General features: G+C 41.7%; 1 protein-coding gene and 1 long non-coding RNA gene across 4 annotated transcripts in view; one reads left to right on the forward strand and one right to left on the reverse strand.

Moving 5' to 3' along the window:
- The window catches only part of SEZ6L (seizure related 6 homolog like), a 607,177-nt gene extending 601,736 nt beyond the window's left edge, over positions 1-5,441 (reverse strand). Inside the window, exons 1-2 of one of the 2 annotated variants that reach the window (XM_063913207.1) lie at positions 5,263-5,441; positions 4,672-4,851 (exon numbers count right to left, since the gene is read on the reverse strand). In XM_063913207.1, coding sequence (XP_063769277.1) covers positions 4,672-4,759 — 88 coding nt within the window. In that variant the 5' untranslated portion in view covers positions 4,760-4,851; positions 5,263-5,441. The remainder of the gene's footprint in view (positions 1-4,671; positions 4,852-5,262) is intronic. The other variant, XM_063913206.1, reaches the window with a different exon arrangement.
- LOC134887300 (uncharacterized) overlaps positions 4,788-21,520 on the forward strand; it is an 87,879-nt gene continuing 71,146 nt past the window's right edge. For both annotated transcript variants that reach the window (XR_010171019.1, XR_010171018.1), the window contains exon 1: positions 4,788-5,109. This is a non-coding gene — a long non-coding RNA (uncharacterized LOC134887300). The remainder of the gene's footprint in view (positions 5,110-21,520) is intronic.

The raw sequence follows: 21,520 nt of genomic DNA on the forward strand, positions 1-21,520 counted from the left end.
TTATTGCATGAATCACACCTGTGGGGAAGCCCTGGTGAACAATATGGTTGATGTCATATAACTCACCAACAACCTTTGCAATCTGGTATGGACCATTATGCAATAGGTAGCATCTATACTTGTGTATCAATGCCTATTTCCTTATAGAATGTAAGTTAGCGAGCAGGGCCTTCCTACCTCTATGTCTGTCTGTTATTAACCAGTTTTTCTCTATCGCTGTTGTTTCCAATTGTAATGTGCTGAATATGCTGCACTATGGCCCTCATTCCGAGTTGTTCGCTCGCTAGCTGCTTTTAGCAGCATTGCACACGCTAGGGCGCCGCCCTCTGGGAGTGTATCTTAGCATAGCAGAATTGCGAACGAAAGATTAGCAGAACTGCTAATAAATAATTCTTTGCAGTTTCTGAGTAGCTCCAGACCTACTCACGAATTGCGATCAGCTCAGTCCATTTAGTTCCTGGTTTGACGTTACAAACACGCCCTGGGTTCGGCCAGCCACTCCCCCGTTTCTCCAGACACTCCCACGTTTTTCCCTGACACTCCTGCGTTTTTTTGCAAACGCCGGGAAAACGCTGAGTTGCCGCCCAGAAACGCCCCTTTCCTGTCAATCATTTACCGAACTCCAGTGCGAATGAAAAGCGCCGCAGAAGCCACAGCAAAACTGCTAAGTTTTGTGTTAAATTAATAAGCGCATGCGCTCTGCGTACCATGCGCATGCGTAGTTAGCAACAAATCGCAGCATAGCGAAAATCGGCAACGAGCGTACAACTCGGAATGACCACCTATATAAGAAACTGTTAATAAATAGTAAATAATGCCCCTCATTTACTCAGGTGTTTCCATATTCAGTCAAAAATCTGTAGATAGGAGGATGACTGAAGTTATGTGTTATGACAAGGAATGCAATATGGTAATATATCTTCCAAAATAAATGAAACTTTTCTTTTGTTTGGAATAATGGGGTTTGTGTAGAAGATCCATATTGCATCATATATACTGCAGTGTAGGACTAGCAGTTTTCTTAGTGCATATTGGTTTGTTTTGCTTTAAAACTGTACAATTATATTTTACCATTAAATACACAGTTGAATCACATTATTATTATGACCACCAGGCTAATAGCCAGAGTAACCGCCATGTGCAGCACGGACAGCAGCTAGACGGGCTGAACTGTTGTTTTAGACATACGTCTGGTAGCTCCCAGGTTAATTTTAATGGTGATAACTCCACTGTAGCGTGTCGGTTGGCCCTCATGTGCCTTCGTAGCCGACGTTCCCCTATCACATCAATGGCACGTGGTGCTCTGCAGTTTCCATGTTGGTTATTCGCAATGGTGCCATTTGTAAACTCACGATACACCTTCACCACAGCAGCACATGAACACTTCACAGACTGCGCTGTTTCAGAAATACTGCCACTCTTGGCCCAAAAGCTGATAATCATCCCTTTTTGCAACTTGGATAAATTGCCCCTTTTACCCACGAGTGATATGTGTGCAGAGGGACTATTGCATACCTTATATACCCACCAAGCCAGTGCACGACACGTGACATACTTCATGGGCTACACGCTGCCGACATCAAATGTAGGAGGTGGTCATAATACTGTGACTCGACCAAGTATAATAATTGTGGTATGCACAGACAGCAAATTACCAATATATCCAATCACTTAAAACAATGAATAATAATGTTAGGTAGATTTTGATATCCCTTAGTTCTCTACTCTTGGAGTACTATATATATATTATGATAACAAACAAATATATTCATATTATTTATTACCAATGTCAATGGTGTATTTCAAGAAAACAGACATATGAAGCAGTAAGGCTTTCAATCTGGACCCCACATTGTTCAAATAAATAGTTTATTTGCTTTTTTCTATTTTTACAACTTTAAATATTTTCATTATAATTATTTTGTTTTTACACCCATGCAATCCACATCAACCCACTGAGTACTGAGTAAGGAACCTACAACTGTATCATACAAAAAAAAAATCTAAAAGGGCAACCCATAGAAAACCTTTCATAGCCAAAATAACTCTCCCAAACTGCAGTCCTTGTATTGGCAGGGATCAATGATGACTTGATTGGAAAATAAAATAAACACTGAACCATAATGCCCCAGGTATTCCCAGGTATGTTCAGCAGCTGATAAAATAGCTTTACTGCTGTTCATGTGCTCCTATCCCATCTGTCATTTGAAATTACATTGCCTTGCTGGGAATATACTGGGTGCAGATAACACACAGTGTATAGACATGTTATTTGGAAATTTTGTTCCATACCCTCGGATAAGATATGTAACAGACAGATATCCAATGTTAGAAACATGGTTGTTAGTCTGCTCTTCACTTGTCTGTACACTACAGACCCTGTTCATCTGCCCTGGACATGACATTGCCTGTCTAAAGAAATCTATTACAGAGATAGCGTACAATCATATAAATTCTTACATCTCACGTGTGAGTCCTATGTTCAGTATTGTGGATAATACGAGTGACTAGCCCATTAGAAAACACACTTTCTGGAAGCCTATCATATTGATAAGACCATTGGATTATTGCTAAATAACCCTAAAAACCCCAAGAACAACACCAACTTGTTGTGCATGAAAGCATTTCCCATTCATTGTGTTTTTATAGGTAAACTATGTCCATATACATTTAATAAGCTGTATAAAGTTAAAGATGATTGCAATTTGTAATGTATTTAACTGAAAATAAAACACATGTATGTATGTATGTATGTATGTTTGTATGTATGTATATATATATGTATTTGTCAAGATGCACCTGCTCTATAATATAGTACTTGGTTATGTGCTTTTCTTCAACTTGCTGCATGTGTTTTCGGGTCAGTCTAAAAATATAATTCTAAAGAAGAGCAACATGTGAATAAACAGTAAATATAATTAAAAAATAAGCATATGAATTTAATACATGCATGCTAAATTATATTTAATTTACCATAATTTAGTAAATTAGAGCAAAGTGATGTGTTAATTAGAGCTCTGCAATTACATCAAAATCTAGGAAACCATATACAAAAACAGTGGTTAACGATAATTTTAAGGCAAATTACTGACATAATTATTACTTTTTACTGATATCAAGCTAGTTTATTTTCTATGATAATCATTAGAGGGTTGAAACAGTTACAATTAAGCCTTCTTGACCCAGTTTATTTTGCAACTAACCATTGATATGCCAATGCATGTAAAACTTTCTATGTGACACTATATTCTGCTGGTGGGCATATGACCAGATTCATTGCACTTTTAAATAGACTGTTTTTTTCTTACTTTGACTGGACAGAGCTTGTACCACGGAACACTGTATGCTTTCTATTAATCTTATGTATTACTACATTCAGACTAAATAAGGCAACTGTATAATTTTTAAAATGTTTCAATGGCTTATCATCAAGCTACAAATGTAAAACATTTTAAAATTATAGTCCCTGTATCAGTAACTAATTGAGAGTCTTGATTTATAGACAGTGACCATCAGTCATTAGTCTGCCCAATCCACAATCTTTGGTTTTCTCAAACCATAATGAATGTTCGCAATTAGCAGCCCATCCTTATTTCCACAAAACAGCAACATTTTCCATCTAGATCTTATATTAATATTTTGAAAATGAAAGAGAAAAGTCCACTGGGAATTATCTGCACTGTATTGACAATGCACAATGATACATCATATGTCTTTTCCACTCCCAAATCTGTCATACTATTAATAAGAAAGAGACCAATCTTTGAAGAAACATTTTATAACCTAGTAACACACCAACCAGAAAGCAGGAGCGATAAAATACATATTAAAATCTTAGCTGATGTAGATGGCAGACGTATCAATCTGACCATTGTACCACATGATGAGAAATCAAATGATTGATATCTAAAAGAGTTCATAATTGTAAAAATGAGAAGCAAAGATCAAAAACTGAAAATCTCACCATCCTGTCTAAAAAGATACAAAGCTGGCTCATACTGAAAGATTAACTTTCACTAAACCCCTGACAGAATATCTGGCTGCCAAACAGCACCAGGTGCTCTGGGATCAGATTTAGACATTTACACAGCCCCTGTTATTTTAAAAGAAGAAAATGTCCCAGAGTGAGAATGTAAAAAGAAAAGAAACCCAAATGTCCATCCTGCTTCATATTCTCAATGCTAGGTACAACAGAAATCTTCTTTGGGAATAATGCAGCACTAGTAAACACCAAGACCTGATTCCATAGATATGAACAGTTTGGAAACTCACATATACAGTATAAGATACTGTAAGTTTAAAAATCTACACAATAATGGCTCATCCTGATAGAAGCTGAGAGCACACACTGTATAAAGCTACTTTTTCAGTACAATGCACTAGGAACATGTGCTTTCATCTCCCAACATGCTGCTATAAAAATTCACGTCTTTACTTTCTGCACTGAAACAAACCTTATTGATTAAGCCTTGAAAAATATAGCTGCTCCCTGCTGCTTAATTCCTCTTAAAATAATAGTGTAACATTAGCAGTTGTTTCTCTTGACACTTAAAGCACTTAGATAAAAGCATTAACAATTAAAAGAGCAGGTGCCTATGGAAGAAACAGCGATGAAGGAAGACGTTGTTAACACTGATGCTGGCTATATAGAATTGCTGAGCATCTTCTTACCTTCAGCGTGGGATCCTAGGAGGATGAGGAAGATGAGGAAAAGGTGGATATTGAGACCAAGAGACTCGCATATTCCAAGGGTCAACATGACAGAGCCTTAGACTCTGAGGAAACCAGGATTAGAAAGGGTAGTTGAGCAAGATTCCCAGCTCTCTGCTCCTCACATCCACTGAAAGATGTCTGGGGGTGAGATGCACAAGGACTCATTCATGTGAGCAACTCTCCTGGTGTGGCTATTGATTAAAGGGGAAGAGGAAACAGAGGCACAGCAATGCACAGAGAAGGCTCTGTGCTTGTTTATGAAAAGAATGATACTCTACTGAAATGAAGAAGGTGGGGGAGAGACAAGGCAGTCTGATAAAGAAGAGAAAGAGAGGGCAGGCAGGGAGCTGAGACACTGGGAAAGAGAGAATGGAGACAGAAGGAAGAGAAAGAAGAGTGAGTAGAAAATTAAAGCAAACAACATTTACCAGCAAAGAGGGAACATGCTAGACAGTGTGAATTAAAGCTCAGCAAGAGGAAAGATTAAAAAGGGAGAGAGAAATGGAGAGAGAAGGGCGAAACAAAGAAACAAAAATCATCAGTACAAACCTAACGTGACAGACTGTGTTGTGTTCTGGTAGGCTGCTGCTGGGAAGCATTCATATTATACCATCCAAGGCAATGCACTGAGAGAATGCAGGACAAAGTACTGTAAGGCACATGGATGGGGAGGCATGCACTACTAGAGGAAACTGCAGTGGGAACCGTGCAATAGGATAGTGGAGGGTAAAAATAGACACAGTGGTCCGTGCATCCAGCCATTAGGCAGAAACATTCAGCAGCAGCACAACAGGCTCCATGCAACAAATGTAACAGATTTGGTTCATTGATGGATTTCCTGATTAAAAGTTGCAGGACTTTAGCAACAAACACACATTAAAGATTTAGAAATAAGCTCACTGCAACATGTAAAAGCATCCAGCAAAAAATTGCAGTCATTTATGTAAAGTATTTCAATTATTGACAGTAAAGAATTGTATTCATTTATGCTGACAGTTTGCTCTAATGATGTTTTATTCTCAGGACAACACGTTGATAAATTAATTTTTACATATTTTTACTATAGTTGTTTTCCACAATGTGTTGTATTTGTCTTCCAAGCATTTACTGTTGTTCTGTTACTGATAAAATATGTTGTACCATTATTCTCTGCTGTGTATTAGTATGAAAGTGTCACTTGGCCACACCCCTATGGAGTAAAATGTCATCTTAAGGCAGCTTACATGAGCAGCATAGGGGTTGTTGCTTTCTCCTTGTGCTAATATCAGAATTACATTTTCTTGTACTAAACACCTACTTCCAGCCACCTCTGTTTCTTTATATTATGATGTACAGCACTGCATACAGTACATTACAGGTGTATTACTTTATATTATGATGTACAGCACTGCATACAGTACAATACAGGTGTATTACTTTATATTATGATGTACAGCACTGCTATGATACATTACAGGTGTATTACTTTATATTATGATGTACAGCACTGCATACGGTACATTACTGGTGTATTACTTTATATTATGATGTACAGCACTGCATACAGTACAATACAGGTGTATTACTTTATATTATGATGTACAGCACTGCTATGATACATTACAGGTGTATTACTTTATATTATGATGTACAGCACTGCATACGGTACATTACTGGTGTATTACTTTATATTATGATGTACAGCTCTGCATACAGTACATTACAGGTGTATTACTTTTTGTTTTGTTTTCTACTTTAAATGTTCTACAGTAGCTGCGCAGATCCTGTAGCTTTAAGTGATCCTTTGGCTGCAATTCACAATATTTGTACTTATATTGAAGCAGTTAATTCTAGTTTGGTTGCTCCTAAATCACAATTGTAGTTTGTGTATTATTGCGTTACAATTTATTACTGATTTGCATAAAAAAATATATATTTTTGTATTATTTAATCCCTTTACTGTACTTGAGCTACATGCTGGTTACAAGCAAGACATTTTGTTTGTCCAATCCTATTGTTTTGTGTCAAATAACAGGCACATTGGGGGTCATTCCGAGTTGTTCGCTCGTTATTTTTTTGTCGCAACGGAGCGAATAGTCACTAATGCGCATGCGCAATGTCCGCAGTGCGACTGTGCCAAGTAAATTTGCTATGCAGTTAGGAATTTTACTCACGGCATTACGAGGTTTTTTCTTCGTTCTGGTGATCGTAATGTGATTGACAGGAAGTAGGTGTTTCTGGGCGGAAACAGGCCGTTTTATGGGAGTGTGTGAAAAAACACTACCGTTTCTGGGAAAAACACGGGAGTGGCTGGAGAAATGGAGGAGTGTCTGGGCGAACGCTGGGTGTGTTTGTGACATCAAACCAGGAACGACAAGCACTGAACTGATCGCAGATGCCGAGTAAGTCTGGAGCTACTCAGAAACTGCTAAGAAGTGTCTATTCGCAATTCTGCTAATCTTTCGTTCGCAATTTTAATATGCTAAGATTCACTCCCAGTAGGCGGCGGCTTAGCATGTGCAAAGCTGCTAAAAGCAGCTTGCGAGCGAACAACTCGGAATGACCCCCATTGTTACATGTATTAGCTACTAATGAGGGGGGGGGGATCTGATTTTACTGAACAATTTTTTCAGAAGTTATGTTATAGATTAGAAAATATACACAGATGAGCTGAAACATGACCACCTGACTAATCTGTTGTTGCTCCTCTGTTTGTCACCAAAAAAAGCTGTGAGCTGTAAGGTGTGATACATCTGAAGGTATTCTGTGGTATCTGGGACCAGGATATCACCAGCAGATCCTTTAACTTCTATAAATTGTAAGGTGGGACCGCAGTGGATTGGAATTGTTGTTTCAACACATACATATCACAAATGCTCTATTGCAGTGAGGTTTGATCTTCAAACCATTTGCAAACAATCAGTGCAGTGTGAAAGGGTGTATTATCCTGCTGAAAGAGGGCCACTTCCATCACAGAATACCAATTGCCATGAAAAGATGTAGCTGGTTTTCAACAATATTTAGGTAGGTGGCACCTGTCAAATTGTCATCCACATGAATCACCAAATCCAGAGTTTCCCAGCAGAACTTTGCTCACATTTTAACACTCTGACTACCATCTTGGTTTTTTTTTCTACAAGACATGTAGTCGAACCAACTTTTCCCGATAAACAACACATGCATACCCAACCCTGCACATGATGCAACTGAGATTGGGATTCATCAGACCAGATGGCGTCTTCCATTTATCCAATGGTTCAGTTTGCATGTCAGTTGTGAGTTCTTTACTATGGACAGAGGTTAGCATGGGCACTATCACTGGCCTGCGTCTACACAGCACCATATGAAGCAGGTTTTGTTAAACTGTGTATCATGACACATTACTTCCATCACCATCATTAGATGTTATGTGACTTGTGATAGTAGCCTTTACAGTATGACAGTTGACCTCCAGTATCAATGAATCTGATTTTTCCTTCCTCAGACCATTGTTGATACAGTAAGTACTCTCCATGATTGACCCTGAGAACCCTATTAGCCCTGCCATTTCAGAAACACCCTGACCTAATAGTCTGTCCAAAACAATATGGCCCTTATCAAAGTCACTTAGGTCTTTTGCATGAAACATGTTGACTACAAGTATCTAATGTCAATGTATCTAATATATCCTGAACCATGACATGCACCATTGCTTGGAGATAGTTGATGCCATTCACTTCATATGGGAGTGGTCTTAATGTTTTGGCCCATGGGGATAAACCGCTATGTGGTAATTGACTGAGTTAGTATCAAAATTGTCTCACATCGATCAATCAATCAATCAATCAATCAGATTTGAATGTACTAGAATAGATTGTGGGCTAGATGCGTCATCACTTGGAGAGTGTTAAAACGGAGAGAGAGAAAAGTACCAGCTAACCAGCTCCTGTCATTTTTCAAAACCAGCCTGTAACATGGCAGTTAGGAGCTGATTGGCTGGTACTTTATCTCTCTTAATTTTATCACTCTTCAAGCGATGATGCATCTAGCCCAGTATATTTTTATCTGTTAAAAAAAGAGGATGTGTGATTTTCAAGTACTAAGCGATTAATCATTCCTGACCAGAAAAGATGGTCACCATGCCTGGAAGGAACTCTGGGTTTGATTCAGAGATAGATGCAATGTGATGTTCAGCACAGCCAAGCAATTTTTTTTGCCACTGCGCATGCATTAAAGTTGTACTGGGCATTTGCCACGGTGGTCCTGTGATGGCAATAGCAGTGAAGATTTATTTGCAAAGTGACTGACAGTGAGAGAGCATTTGTGGGAGGTAACGGGGAAGTGGTGACTCAAACACAGGTGTGTGGCAACCATTTTAGGTGTGTGTCACAGCTTGCAACTGTGATCCCATATGTTGTTACAATGGCACTGGCGCCTTACTACTGACGCCCATCGTACATGAACATAGGGTAACTTATAAGGTTAGAAGATCTGCATCTTCATACACAAGTGGCAGATCTTAGATGCCTCCAGTGGCATCTCAGTACAAATCCTGGTGGCTGTGAGTCACTGATTACTAAATCGCAGCTGCGAAGGCGTGTGCGGACATCTCTGAATCAAGCCCCAGTTACTGATCTGGTCACTCAGCTGGAAATTACCAGATTATAGTGTACTTACTTAAAATGCCATATTTCCAAAGTAATAAGAAATACAATTCAGTTTTCACATTGCCCTATATAAACGGAACAGTATAGGGGAAGGGAGGTAGAGCAGTATCATAGCAACATCATAAGGATATTAAACACAACACACAGCATCATACTCAGTAGTAACACTGCAGCTATTACATTGGTGGAAAAGCAGATACAAGTTTTATAGCTGAATTATCAAGGAGCAATGCAAATGGATCATGCTATAATGCTGGGAAATATGCTTGGCTACTAGAGATGTAGTTATTTGGAAACATTATAATACTGTTTCAATCACTTTTTTGCATTCATTACTTTTTCATCCAAAAGATTTTAAATTTATATGGTATTATATATGCAGAAATAACTTTTATCATATATCAGGTGAATTTTCCAAATACAAATCCAGTCTTACATCAAACTGTTGTACAGGTGCACTCTCACCAAGTATATTAATCACAGGCATTGTCGGACTGGGGCATGAAGGGCCCACCAGGGAAATGCAATCACAGGGGCCCACTAATGGGCATTGCCATATGCTAGAAGGGGTGTGGCCACATGACAGTAGAGAAGTGGCCAGCCATTATAGGCACCACCTAGCATAGTATATAAAGAAACAGAGCTCTGCCTCGCTGCCCTTTTTAAGCTGTTGTGTATGTGCCTGGGTTACACCTGGAGAGTGCCTGGGTTATACCAGGAGAGAACAGTAGTATATGTGCCTGGATTACACCTGGAGAGAACAGTAGTATATGCGCCTGGGTTACACCTGGAGAGAACAGTAGTATACGCGCCTGGGTTACATCGGGAGAGAGCAGTAGTATATGTGCCTGGATTACACCTGGAGAGAACAGTAGTATATGCGCCTGGGTTACACCTGGAGAGAACAGTAGTATACGCGCCTGGGTTACATCGGGAGAGAGCAGTAGTATATGTGCCTGGGTTACACCGGGAGAGAGCAGTAGAATATGTGCCTGGGTTACATGATACATCAGGAGAGAACAGTAGTATATGCGCCTGGGATATACCAGGAGAGAACAGTAGTATATGCGCCTGGGTTACACCTGGAGAGAACAGTAGTATACGCGCTTGGGTTACACCGGGAGAGAACAGTAGATACTAATAGTGACCCCAGCAGTGCCAGACACACATAATGACCCCAGTAATACCAGATACAAAGATGCCCCCAGTAGTGCAGTACCAGATAAACAGATGCCCCCAGCAGTGCCAGCAACACAGATGCCCCAACCAGTGCCAGATACACAGATGCCCCCAGTAGTGAAAGATACACGGATGTCCCAAGTAGTGCCAGATACACGGATGCCCCCAGTAGTGCAGTGCCAGATACATGGATGCCCCCAGCATTGCCAGATACATGGCTGCCCCCAGCAGTGCCAGATACACAGATGCCCCCAGTAGTGACAGATACATGGATGCCCCCAGCAGTGCTAGATACACAGATGCCCCCAGTAGTGCCAGATACACAGATGCCCCCAGTACTGCCAGATACACAGATGCTCTCAGTAGTGCCAGATACACAGATGCCCCCAGTAGTTCCGTGCAAGATACATGGATGCAGCCAGCAGTGCCAGATACATGGATGCCCCCAGCAGTGCCAAATGCAGAGATGCCCCCAGTGCCAGATACACAGATGCCCTCAGTAGTGCCAGATACATGGCTGACCCCAAAAGTGCCAGATACATGGATGCCCCCAGCAGTGCCAGATACATAGATGCCCCCAGTGCCACTGGCATTTTTCACCAACACTGAGTTCAACAATATATAAATATTCTGTATAATTCCTTATTTGCATCTGAACAACTAAGCGCAGCATCTGTTTTATATTGTGAGATATATATATATATATATATATATATATATATACACAGAAAAAAAGGTGTATCTATACTTCTGTACTCCATCTAACAGGGAGTACATCCTAAGGTTGAGCTCCTAACATAGTGCTATAATTAGGTCTATCCCTTTCTTTATATATATAAATATATATATATATATATATATATATATATATATACAGGTTGAGTCTCCCTTATCCAAAATGCTTGGGACCAGAGGTACTTTGGATATGGGATTTTTCCGTAGTTTGGAATAATTGCATACCATAGTGAGATATCATGGGGATGGGACCTAAATCTAAGCACAGAATGCATTTATGTTACATATACACCTTATACACACAGCCTGAAGGTCATTTTAGCCAATATTTTTTATAACTTTGTGCATTAAACAAGGTGTGTGTACATTCACACAATTCATTTATGTTTCATATACACCTTATACACACAGCCTGAAGGTCATTTAATACAATATTTTGAATAACTGTGTGTATTAAACAAAGTTTGTGTACATTGAGCCATCAGAAAACAAAGGTTTCACTATTTCACTCTCACTCAAAAAAGTCCGTATTTCGGAATATTCCGTATTTCGGAATATATGGATATGGGATACTCAACCTGTATAAACGATACATGTGGACTTAACTTTGACTGATTGGCATTATGATGCCTTACTAATAAATTATGGCAATGGATTTAAAAGATGACATTTCAACCATGAATAACCTTTAGATTTGCAATTGTGTATTTGTGTATTTCATAGAGGTCCTAACCTCCATGAGAGTTCCTAACAGAACTCTCAAAGCTGAAAGTGGACAAATCTATGGGGCCAGATGGGATACATCCAAGGATACTAAAAAAGCTTAAAGATATGCTGGTAGCACCATTAAAAGAATTATTCAACCAGTCATTAGCTACAGGAGTAATTCCAGAGGACTAGAAAAGAGCAAATGTAGTCCTACTGCACAAAAGTGGAAGCAAGGAACAACTACAGACCAGTGAGTCTTAGATCAGCATTAGGTAAATTGATCGAAACACTCGTAAAAGAAAGAGTCAAATCCAGCAAGTTACAGGATCCCAAACAGCATGGATTCACTGGGGGGAGATCAAGTCAAACAAACCTTATTAATTTTTTGACTGTGTGACTAAAGTGATGGATAAAGGTGGAGCTGTGGATATAGCTTATCTAGACTTTAGTAATGCTTTTGAGACTGTCCTACATCACAAACTGCTAAATAAACTCAAAAGCTTGGGATTGGATACTAAGATTGTTGAATGGATAAGATCTTGGTTGAAGGATAGAAAAGAGAGAGTTGTAGTAAACGGAGTGCATTCACAGGAGGGAAGCAATAGGACATGAGGACATGCAATGAGACTGGAGGGAGGTAGGTTCAGGGGTAATTTGAGGAAAAATTACTTCACAGAAAGGGTAGTGGACAAGTGGAATAGCCTCCCATCAGAGGTGGTAGAGGCTAAGACAGTAGTGCAATTTAAACATGCATGGGATAGACATTAGGATATCCTTACAAAGAAATAAGGATCAAATAAGGTTTGAGATAAAAAAATATGGTAAAAAAAAGGGGCAGACTAGATGGGCCAAGTGGTTCTTACCTGCCGTCAATTTCTGTTTCTATAGTGTAACACATGGGAATGCACATATGATCCCAGGGTAACGATCCTGTATATTTGCATCAAATGTATATGTCACAAGCTTAGGAATGTATGTTAAGTGCATATGTCACCAGCTTAGGAATGTATGTGCGGGCTGAATCACACGCGCCGGTTTCTCCCGTATGGCAAAAAGCCGGACAAACTTCGTCCGGCTTTTTGCCATCGGCAGAGTCTTTCACACACAACGGCTTTGAGCCGTGTATGATGCTGTGCGCATGCGCAGCATTAGACACGGCTTTGAAAAAACCCGTTGTGTGCGAAAGCTCCCCTTCACACACACGGTCCACTGGCTGCAAAGATGGCACGGCCCCGGCCCGGCAGCCGGACCTTCCAATGGATATTTCCAGCTGCAACCCGGCAGCCGGGCCGGGGCCGTGCAGTGTGAAAGGACCCTACACCTCACACTGTTCATTACAATGCCAGGCATCCGGCTTTTTCCCGTCCGGCAAAAGCCAGCTCGTGTGTTTCAGCCCTAACTCTCTTTAGCAGCAGCTCCATGTACCAAAAGTCTTATCATTGGTGAGCTAATTTCAGTCCCTGAATACCAAAGAAGTGATAATAATAGGCACCAGAAATGCTAAATGGAACTTTCAGAAAGTCCAAGTAAATTTGTATTTAAATATGACCTTGCCACTTAAAAGTTTTGTGATTTGCTTATTGCTGTTCTTTGGCTATAAATGCAAAGTAATCAACAAAATAGGTCTCTCCAGCCTTTGCTCCCTGAAGCAACAAAATGTGAAACAGATGAAATGCAGTTTAATTAGCTGGCACCACTATTCTCTAAATGGCAGTCAATAATATCACTGATACAAATTATGGATATCTCCATCGGGAAGAAAATCTGCATCACATCTTTTTTACAACAGAAGACTGCATTTCAGGTGAGGGGGCACTTATGCATACAAATCATACTGTACTTGCATACTTTATTTAATCTCCTATTCAGGAGTGTGGCAATGCACTTTGTCCTCACAACTGCAAAAAAAAAAAAATCGGAGTAGGAGTACAGCATTTACCTGTCTACTCTCCGTCCTCCTCGGCAGCTGAGACGTTCCATTACAGCTTCGGCTGCCGAGGAGCTGCACTCACAGCAGTCTCGCGAGATAATGTCAAATCTCGCGAGACTTCACACTGCAGTGAGTGAAGCTCCTCGGCGGCCGCTTCACTCAAAATTCTAAACACAATACTCCATAATGACAACATGAAAAAGTTTTTTGAGATTTTTGCAAATTTATTAAAAATAAAAAGCTAAGAATTCACATGTACATAAGTATTCACAACAGGTGGGCTGCATAGTACCAGTGTACACAGGGTTGGGACACAGGGGGGGATGCATGGTGTCAGTGGGCACAGGTGGGCTGCTTAGTACCAGTGTACACAGGGTGGGGGCACAAGGGAGATGCTCGGTGGTAGTGGGCACAGGTGGGCTGCATAGTACCAGTGTACACAGGGTGGGGGCACTGGGGGGAGGCATGGTGTCAGTGGGCACAGTTGGGCTCCATAGTACCAGTGTAAAAAGGGGGATAAATGCTGTCAGTGGGGACAGGTTGAGCTGCATAGTACCAATGTGCACAGGGTGGGGGCACAAGGGAGATGCACGGGTCAGTGGGCACAGGTGGGGCTCCATAGTACCAGTGTACACTGGTTGGGAGCACAGGTGGGATGCACGGTGTCAGTGGGCACAAGTGGGGCTGCATAGTACCAGTGTACACCTGGTGGGAGCACAGGTGGGATACACGGTGTCAGTGGGCACAAGTGGGGCTGCATAGTACCAGTGTAGACAGAGTAGGGACAGATGGGGGCTGCACAGTGACAGAGTATACACAATGGGGGACATTTGTGGGACAGCACAGTGTCGGTGTACATGGGGTAGAGCTTTACATTGGCAGTGTCTACAAGGTGGTAGCAGAGGTGAAGCTATACAGTACAATACCATTGTACTACTTTTTACCTGCTCTAGTTTGCAGACAGCTGCTGACTCCCAATACAATCTCTCCGGTAGGTGAAGCTGTCCCAGAAGTTAATTCTTTATGCAGAGAGTTCACATTATTCACAGAATAATCATGCAGGGAGTTCACAGATTTTGCATTATTCTAGACTGCTCCTAACTGTACTGGCCCCAACCCCTTTAGCCACTCTCCAGCCCCTAGGTTCCTCGTAAAGGTCACCTAGCACCCCATTGGTCAGTGGTGACCATTTTCTTATAGCCTGCTGTGGGGGCAGCCATTTTCTGCTAGCCCCTTGTGTTCAGCAGTCAGGCAGGGGGGTTAAACATTATAACTTAGAGCAATCAAATCGGAAGTAGGAGGACTTCTGTTTACCTCTAGCAGCCATGAGGCCCTGGATCACCTAAATTTTACTGGCCCAGAGGGCAGATGGCACCCTACCCCCCTTGCCAGCCAGCCTCTATTCCTGTCCCAAAGCTTCTGGAGAAACATCTCTCTGCAGCAGTTATTAATGTTATGCCCCATAATAGTGACCCAGTTCATTATCTGACTAGTAGTGCCTTAGTTAATATTATGTCCTAAAATTGTGCCCCATTTTATTTTATTTTCTGAACCATTGTAGTTCCCTAATTTAAATGATGTCACATTGTAGGGCACCTAGTACACATTATGCCAAAGAGTATCCCCAATTCACATTATGACATGTAGTAACCCCAGCTCATATTTTGCCACATTACCGTGCCCCCTGTTCATACTGTGCCACATTAGAGTGCCCTCCAGTTCAAACTATACCACATTAGTGTCCCAGTTAATATTATAGCAAACTTTATAGTGTCTCCATTTCATATTGTGCTACATTAAAGTGCCCCAGTTCTTTTTATGATACATTATCTTGACCTCCACATTATAAAAAGCAGATCAGATTATGACACATTACAGTGGCCTCCAGTTTAAATTATGTCCCCTACCATTATAACATCCATTACACACTCATCTCATTGAGAGTGCAATGTCACACAATTCCCCATAGGCAATGGATCATGGAAAATTCCAGATTGAATGTACTCTAACAGATGGAGAAGATCTCAATACTTAAATATCTCCCAGGGAAAGGCTGTCCTATTTTCATCTATCTATCTATCTATCTATCTATCTATCTATCTATCTATCTATCTATCTATCTATCTATCTATCTATCTGTGCCATATTTGCCCAATAATGTGTAACGTGATTTTCTACCAGTTCAGACAATTATTAAGAAAAGCTTGAATAGATAAATCTCAAACCTGAGTCATGATTTCCTTGTAATTTTAGCATGCAGGACATACAGTAGTTAATGTTTTTACAAGATACAATTACAGGATTTTTCACATAATTTAGGCAAACCCTGTTTAATTGTAATATGCAAATGATGCACTTATAACAGCGAGACATCTGACTTTAAAATAACTTTAGAGATAGTATAATGCTTGACTTGTCATACTGACTCTGGGCAATCCATGTCCTGTCCATTCATCTTAGATTGGAACAAGTGGGTTTAATCATCATATACAGTATACTTGCTAATACCTCATGTGGTACCTGATTATTATATATATATATATATGAGTCATGATTTCCTTGTAATTTTAGCATGCAGGACATACAGTAGTTAATGTTTTTACAAGATACAATTACAGGATTTTTCACATAATTTAGGCAAACCCTGTTTAATTGTAATATGCAAATGATGCACTTATAACAGCGAGACATCTGACTTTAAAATAACTTTAGAGATAGTATAATGCTTGACTTGTCATACTGACTCTGGGCAATCCATGTCCTGTCCATTCATCTTAGATTGGAACAAGTGGGTTTAATCATCATATACAGTATACTTGCTAATACCTCATGTGGTACCTGATTATTATATATATATATATATATATATATATATATGAAACCAGAGTTGTACGGCGCTCGCAGGAACAATATGCGGCAACTGGTAGGGTGCCTCACCTGCCCCTGACGGGGTGTAGTATATGGACAAAGTGTAGTTGGCACTCCCAGACTGGACGAAGACAAATGATGCAAACAAGCTGTTTGAAGTCAACATTTCAGGGACTTTGATGCCTTTTATCAAGGCATAACACATAAGCAAATATATGAAACATTTATACACCCGCCACTTCGTGTCCTGGCTGCCGCCATGCTGTCCAGTGGGGGTCTGCTGACATCACCGGCGCGACACTGCGCCCGAGTTCTGGCCTGGCCGGGTAGGTGCGGCCAAGCTGTCGTGTATACCAGTAACCTAGTAACCAAAAACAACAGTGAAAAACAAGACCCCATATACTGAAAATCCCAGGACTTAAATATAGACTAATATATATAGTCTGTATATAAATATAGATAAGCCATAACAGACTAATATGGCTGATTTATTCAAATATAACAGAAGAATTAAACTTAAAGAATTCTTCAAGGAATCTCAACCTACGGGCATGTTTCAGCCAGTGTATAAAAAAAAATCTCAGTTCAACCCCCATTCGGTTAATAAAAGTATAAAATCTTTTACGTGATGGATGGAATCACTTATTGGGAACACTGTGCTTAATGAATATCGAGGACAGCACAATGTATCCAAGGAAGAATCAAGAGCTCTGAGGACTTTGGGGATTTATCAGGATATTATAATCCGACCGTCAGATAATGGGGGAAGGGTGGTGGTGCAAGATCTAATCCAAAATAAAAAGGAAGTCTACAGACAACTGGATAATACTGCCACATATGAGATACTGCCAAATGATCCAACCAAGGGGTACAAAGAGGAGTTGGACAATATTTTACAAGCAGAAAAAGACTGCATCATCTCCATCTTGATCAAGGATGCGTTAACACATAAAAGGCCAGTCATCCCGGTCTTCTACACCATTCCCAAACTCCACAAGGGTGCCAAGAACCCCTACCCCCCCCCCCCCCCCCCCCGGATGACCAATTATAGCAGCCAGAGATTTGCTATTCTACTCAGTCTCCAAATATTTAGACCATTACTTACAACCACTAATCCAGCAACAATCCAAGTTCTTGAAGGACACTACAACATTCATTAAGAAACTGCAGGAAACCTTGTCACTTTCATGTCACTATTTACTGTGTACAGTGGATGTAGTTAATTTGTATACATCTATCCCACATGACAGAGGACTTGACATTATGAAACAATTTCTACAATCACAACCGGAATACAGTGGACCAGATGTTAACTTTTTATGTCTCTATTACAACTTACCTTATCTAGGAATTATTTTTTATTCGACAAGAAGATCTATTGTCAAAGATCTATTGTCAGTGAACTGGATGTGCGATGGGTTCATGCGTCACGCACAGCTTCGCTGTTAGGATCTCCTGCTCTGTGCTGCCATGTCGCCATGGCAACCGGGAGGCAAGTGTTAGCGAAGTAACCTGAGCGCAGCTGATACTCCGGTCCGGGTTTTTACTGTGTAGTGGTTACAGGCTCTGTGCACGGCAGGGAATCCGGCGCTGGTTTTGTGCTCACAGTCTGTGAGGTCTGAGTGGGGCGTGGACAGCACCTGCTATATAAACCATCCTCTCAGGCTAGGCAAATGCTGCTGAATCTTTGTTTGTTAGTCAGTTCCAGAGAGTTAGCTAGTACTGTGTGACTTTGTATTTACTTGTTGCTTACTGCGAATAGGCCTTGGGATTCGGTACTTCATTCTGCCAATCCGGACCTAGCAGTAAGACTGGAGTCAGTTGTTTGACCTGCTGGGGTTCTTTTGCTATTCTGCTATTCTGTGAACCCAGCAGGTTTGCGGCTGTACTCTCAGACCTGCTTGCTTAATCCTCCCTCACTGTGCAGGGCGTCCAGGTGTCAGTTTAGTGGCAGTAAGCTGAACCTGTGCCCTGCAAGTGGGGGTTAGGATTGTGGATACTCTCCTTGTGTCTATATTTCTATCTCTGACCAAGGAGTTTATTCCCACACCCGTTCATTGTCCGCTCTATTCCATCTGAGCATTCCTGACACTAGGGAGACACCCAATTCCTGAGCCTTTGGGCTTCTCCGTTCACTTTGTGTTTATTAGTTATTCCTTCACCTCCTGTGTATGTTATGTTATACTGTCTGTGAGTTCGTTTGCTTCGCTTCCCTCTCTGTTCATACACCGGTATACTCCTGTTAGCACTGGTGTGCGTAACATATTCAGCAGCCTTACTCCTGTTGAAATTTTGTGGGAATATGGAGCATACCCCTCAAAATACTTTGCAACAGGTGGTCGATCAGGTGCAGGTCCTGACTCGACAATTTAATGAGATGTCCATTAAAATGAACACCCCGCAGGCCGCTAGCGGAGCTCCCGCAGCAGCAGCGGCAAGTTCAGGGGTTAAGGAGCCGAAAGTAAATCTCCCGGATCGTTTTTCTGGAGATCGCTCGTAGTTCTTTTGTTTCAAGGAGAGCTGTAAGCTATATTTCAGGCTTAGGCCCCAGTCTTCTGGGTCGGAGATTCAGCGGGTGGGCATGGTGATTTCCTTGCTACAAGGAGACCCACAGGTCTGGGCATATGGGTTACAGCCTGACTGTCCGTCGCTTAAAAGTGTTGATGCTTTTTTTACGGCACTGGGCATTTTGTATGATGACCCTGACAAGATGGCTTCAGCCGAGGCTCAGATTACGGTTCTTAAGCAAGGGCGACGGCCAGCTGAGGTTTATAGTACAGAGTTTCGGAGGTTGGCTCATGATACCCAGTGGAATGACCCAGCCCTGAGAAACCAGTACCGAAGGGGCCTTTCTGACCAGATAAAGGACCAACTGGTACAATATCCCTCGCCTGATAGCTTAGATCAGCTCATGCAGTTATCCATCTGGGTGGATAGACGGCTGAGAGAGCGTAGGCTTGAAAGGGAGACCGCAGTTTCCTTTTTTCCCAAGGGAACCTCAGACGAATATTCCGACGAGCCTATGCAGATTGGGGCTACCCGCCTCTCCTCGCGTGAGAAGACGCGGAGGAGACAGCAGGGTTTGTGTTTGTACTGTGGGAATAAAGGTCATGTTGTAGTATCATGCCCAGAAAAAACGGAAAACTTCAGGGCCTGAAGGTGATGGGAAATATCCTGTCAGGCCAGAAGTCAGAATTTCCTAAAAAGACTTTTCTCATTCCGGTGACTTTGGAGATCCTCGGTCAAACTGTCAAGACTGAGGCCTTTGTTGACAGTGGGGCCGATGGGGTTTTCATGGACCGTCAATTCGCCCTGGAACACTCTGTTCCCTCAGTACCTTTGGCATCAGAGATTGAGATCTGTGGGTTAAACGGGGAACCATTGTCCCAGGGTAAAATTACCTCCTGCACCAGCCAAATTCCTTTGTTTATTGGAGCCACACACTCTGAAAAATTGTCTTTTTATGTGACTGTCTGTTCTTTTGCCCCATTGGTTTTGGGGTTACCCTGGTTAAGGGCCCATAACCCTCAATTTGACTGGGTCTCTGGGGAGATTCTTAGTTGGGGTAGTGATTGTTTCAGGAGTTGCTTGAGCCTTCCAGTCAGGCTCTCGCAGCTAAGTTTGTCAGGATTGCCAGGATGTTATGCAGATTTTGCGGGTGTGTTCTCCAAAAAAGTTGCGGAGGTACTACCTCCCCATCGCCCCTATGACTGTGCCATTGATTTGTTGCCGGATGCTAAGCTTCCCAAGAGCAGGTTGTACTCCCTGTCACGTCCTGAGACTCAGGCTATGGCAGAGTACATTCAGGAGAACTTGGCTAAGGGATTTATCAGACCCTCACAGTCCCCAGTGGGGTCTGGGTTCTTTTTCATGGGTAAAAAGGACGGTTAGTTGCGACCCTGCATCGACTTCAGGGAATTGAACCGTATTACGATTAAAAACTCGTACCCACTGCCTCTCATTTCGGTTTTGTTTGACCAGCTTCGTACTGCCACCATTTTTTCTAAGATTGACCTACGCGGTGCTTACAATCTAATCCGAATAAGAGAGGGGGATGAATGGAAGACTGCCTTTAATACCCACTCAGGGCATTATGAATATTTGGTGATGCCTTTTGGGCTCTCTAATGCCCCGGCAGTCTTCCAGGAATTCATGAACGATGTGCTCAGTGAATATTTGGATAGATTCTTAGTTGTTTATCTAGATGACATCCTAATCTTCTCTCATTCCCTGGAGGAACTTCGGAAGCATGTACGCTTAGTCCTCCAGAAACTCAGAGACCACCAGCTTGGGGCGAAGCTGGAGAAGTGCGAGTTTGAAGTCCAGCAAATCGCATTTCTAGGGTATATTATCTCCTCAGAAGGTCTCCAAATGGAGGGTTCTAAGGTACAGGCAGTCCTGGATTGGGTGCAGCCCACTAGTTTGAAGGCGCTTCAGCGTTTTCTGGGCTTTGCGAATTTTTATAGACGGTTTATCGCTGGATTTTCGTCTATAGTGGCCCCCTTGGTGGCACTCACTAAGAAAGGGGCGGATGTTGCTCACTGGTCTTGTGAGGCCAAAGCGGCCTTTGCCCGTCTCAAAAGGGCATTTGTCTCGGCCAAGGTGCTGCGACACCCAGATCCAGAGCGTCCTTTTGTGGTAGAAGTGGATGCCTCTGAGATAGGTATTGGGGCAGTGCTCTCTCAGATGGGGGTGTCTGATAATCGCCTTCATCCCTGTGCTTACTTTTCCCGTAAATTTTCGTCTGCCGAGATGAATTATG

This window comes from Pseudophryne corroboree, chromosome 1 (genome assembly GCF_028390025.1).
Source record: "Pseudophryne corroboree isolate aPseCor3 chromosome 1, aPseCor3.hap2, whole genome shotgun sequence".
NCBI lineage: Eukaryota > Metazoa > Chordata > Amphibia > Anura > Myobatrachidae > Pseudophryne > Pseudophryne corroboree.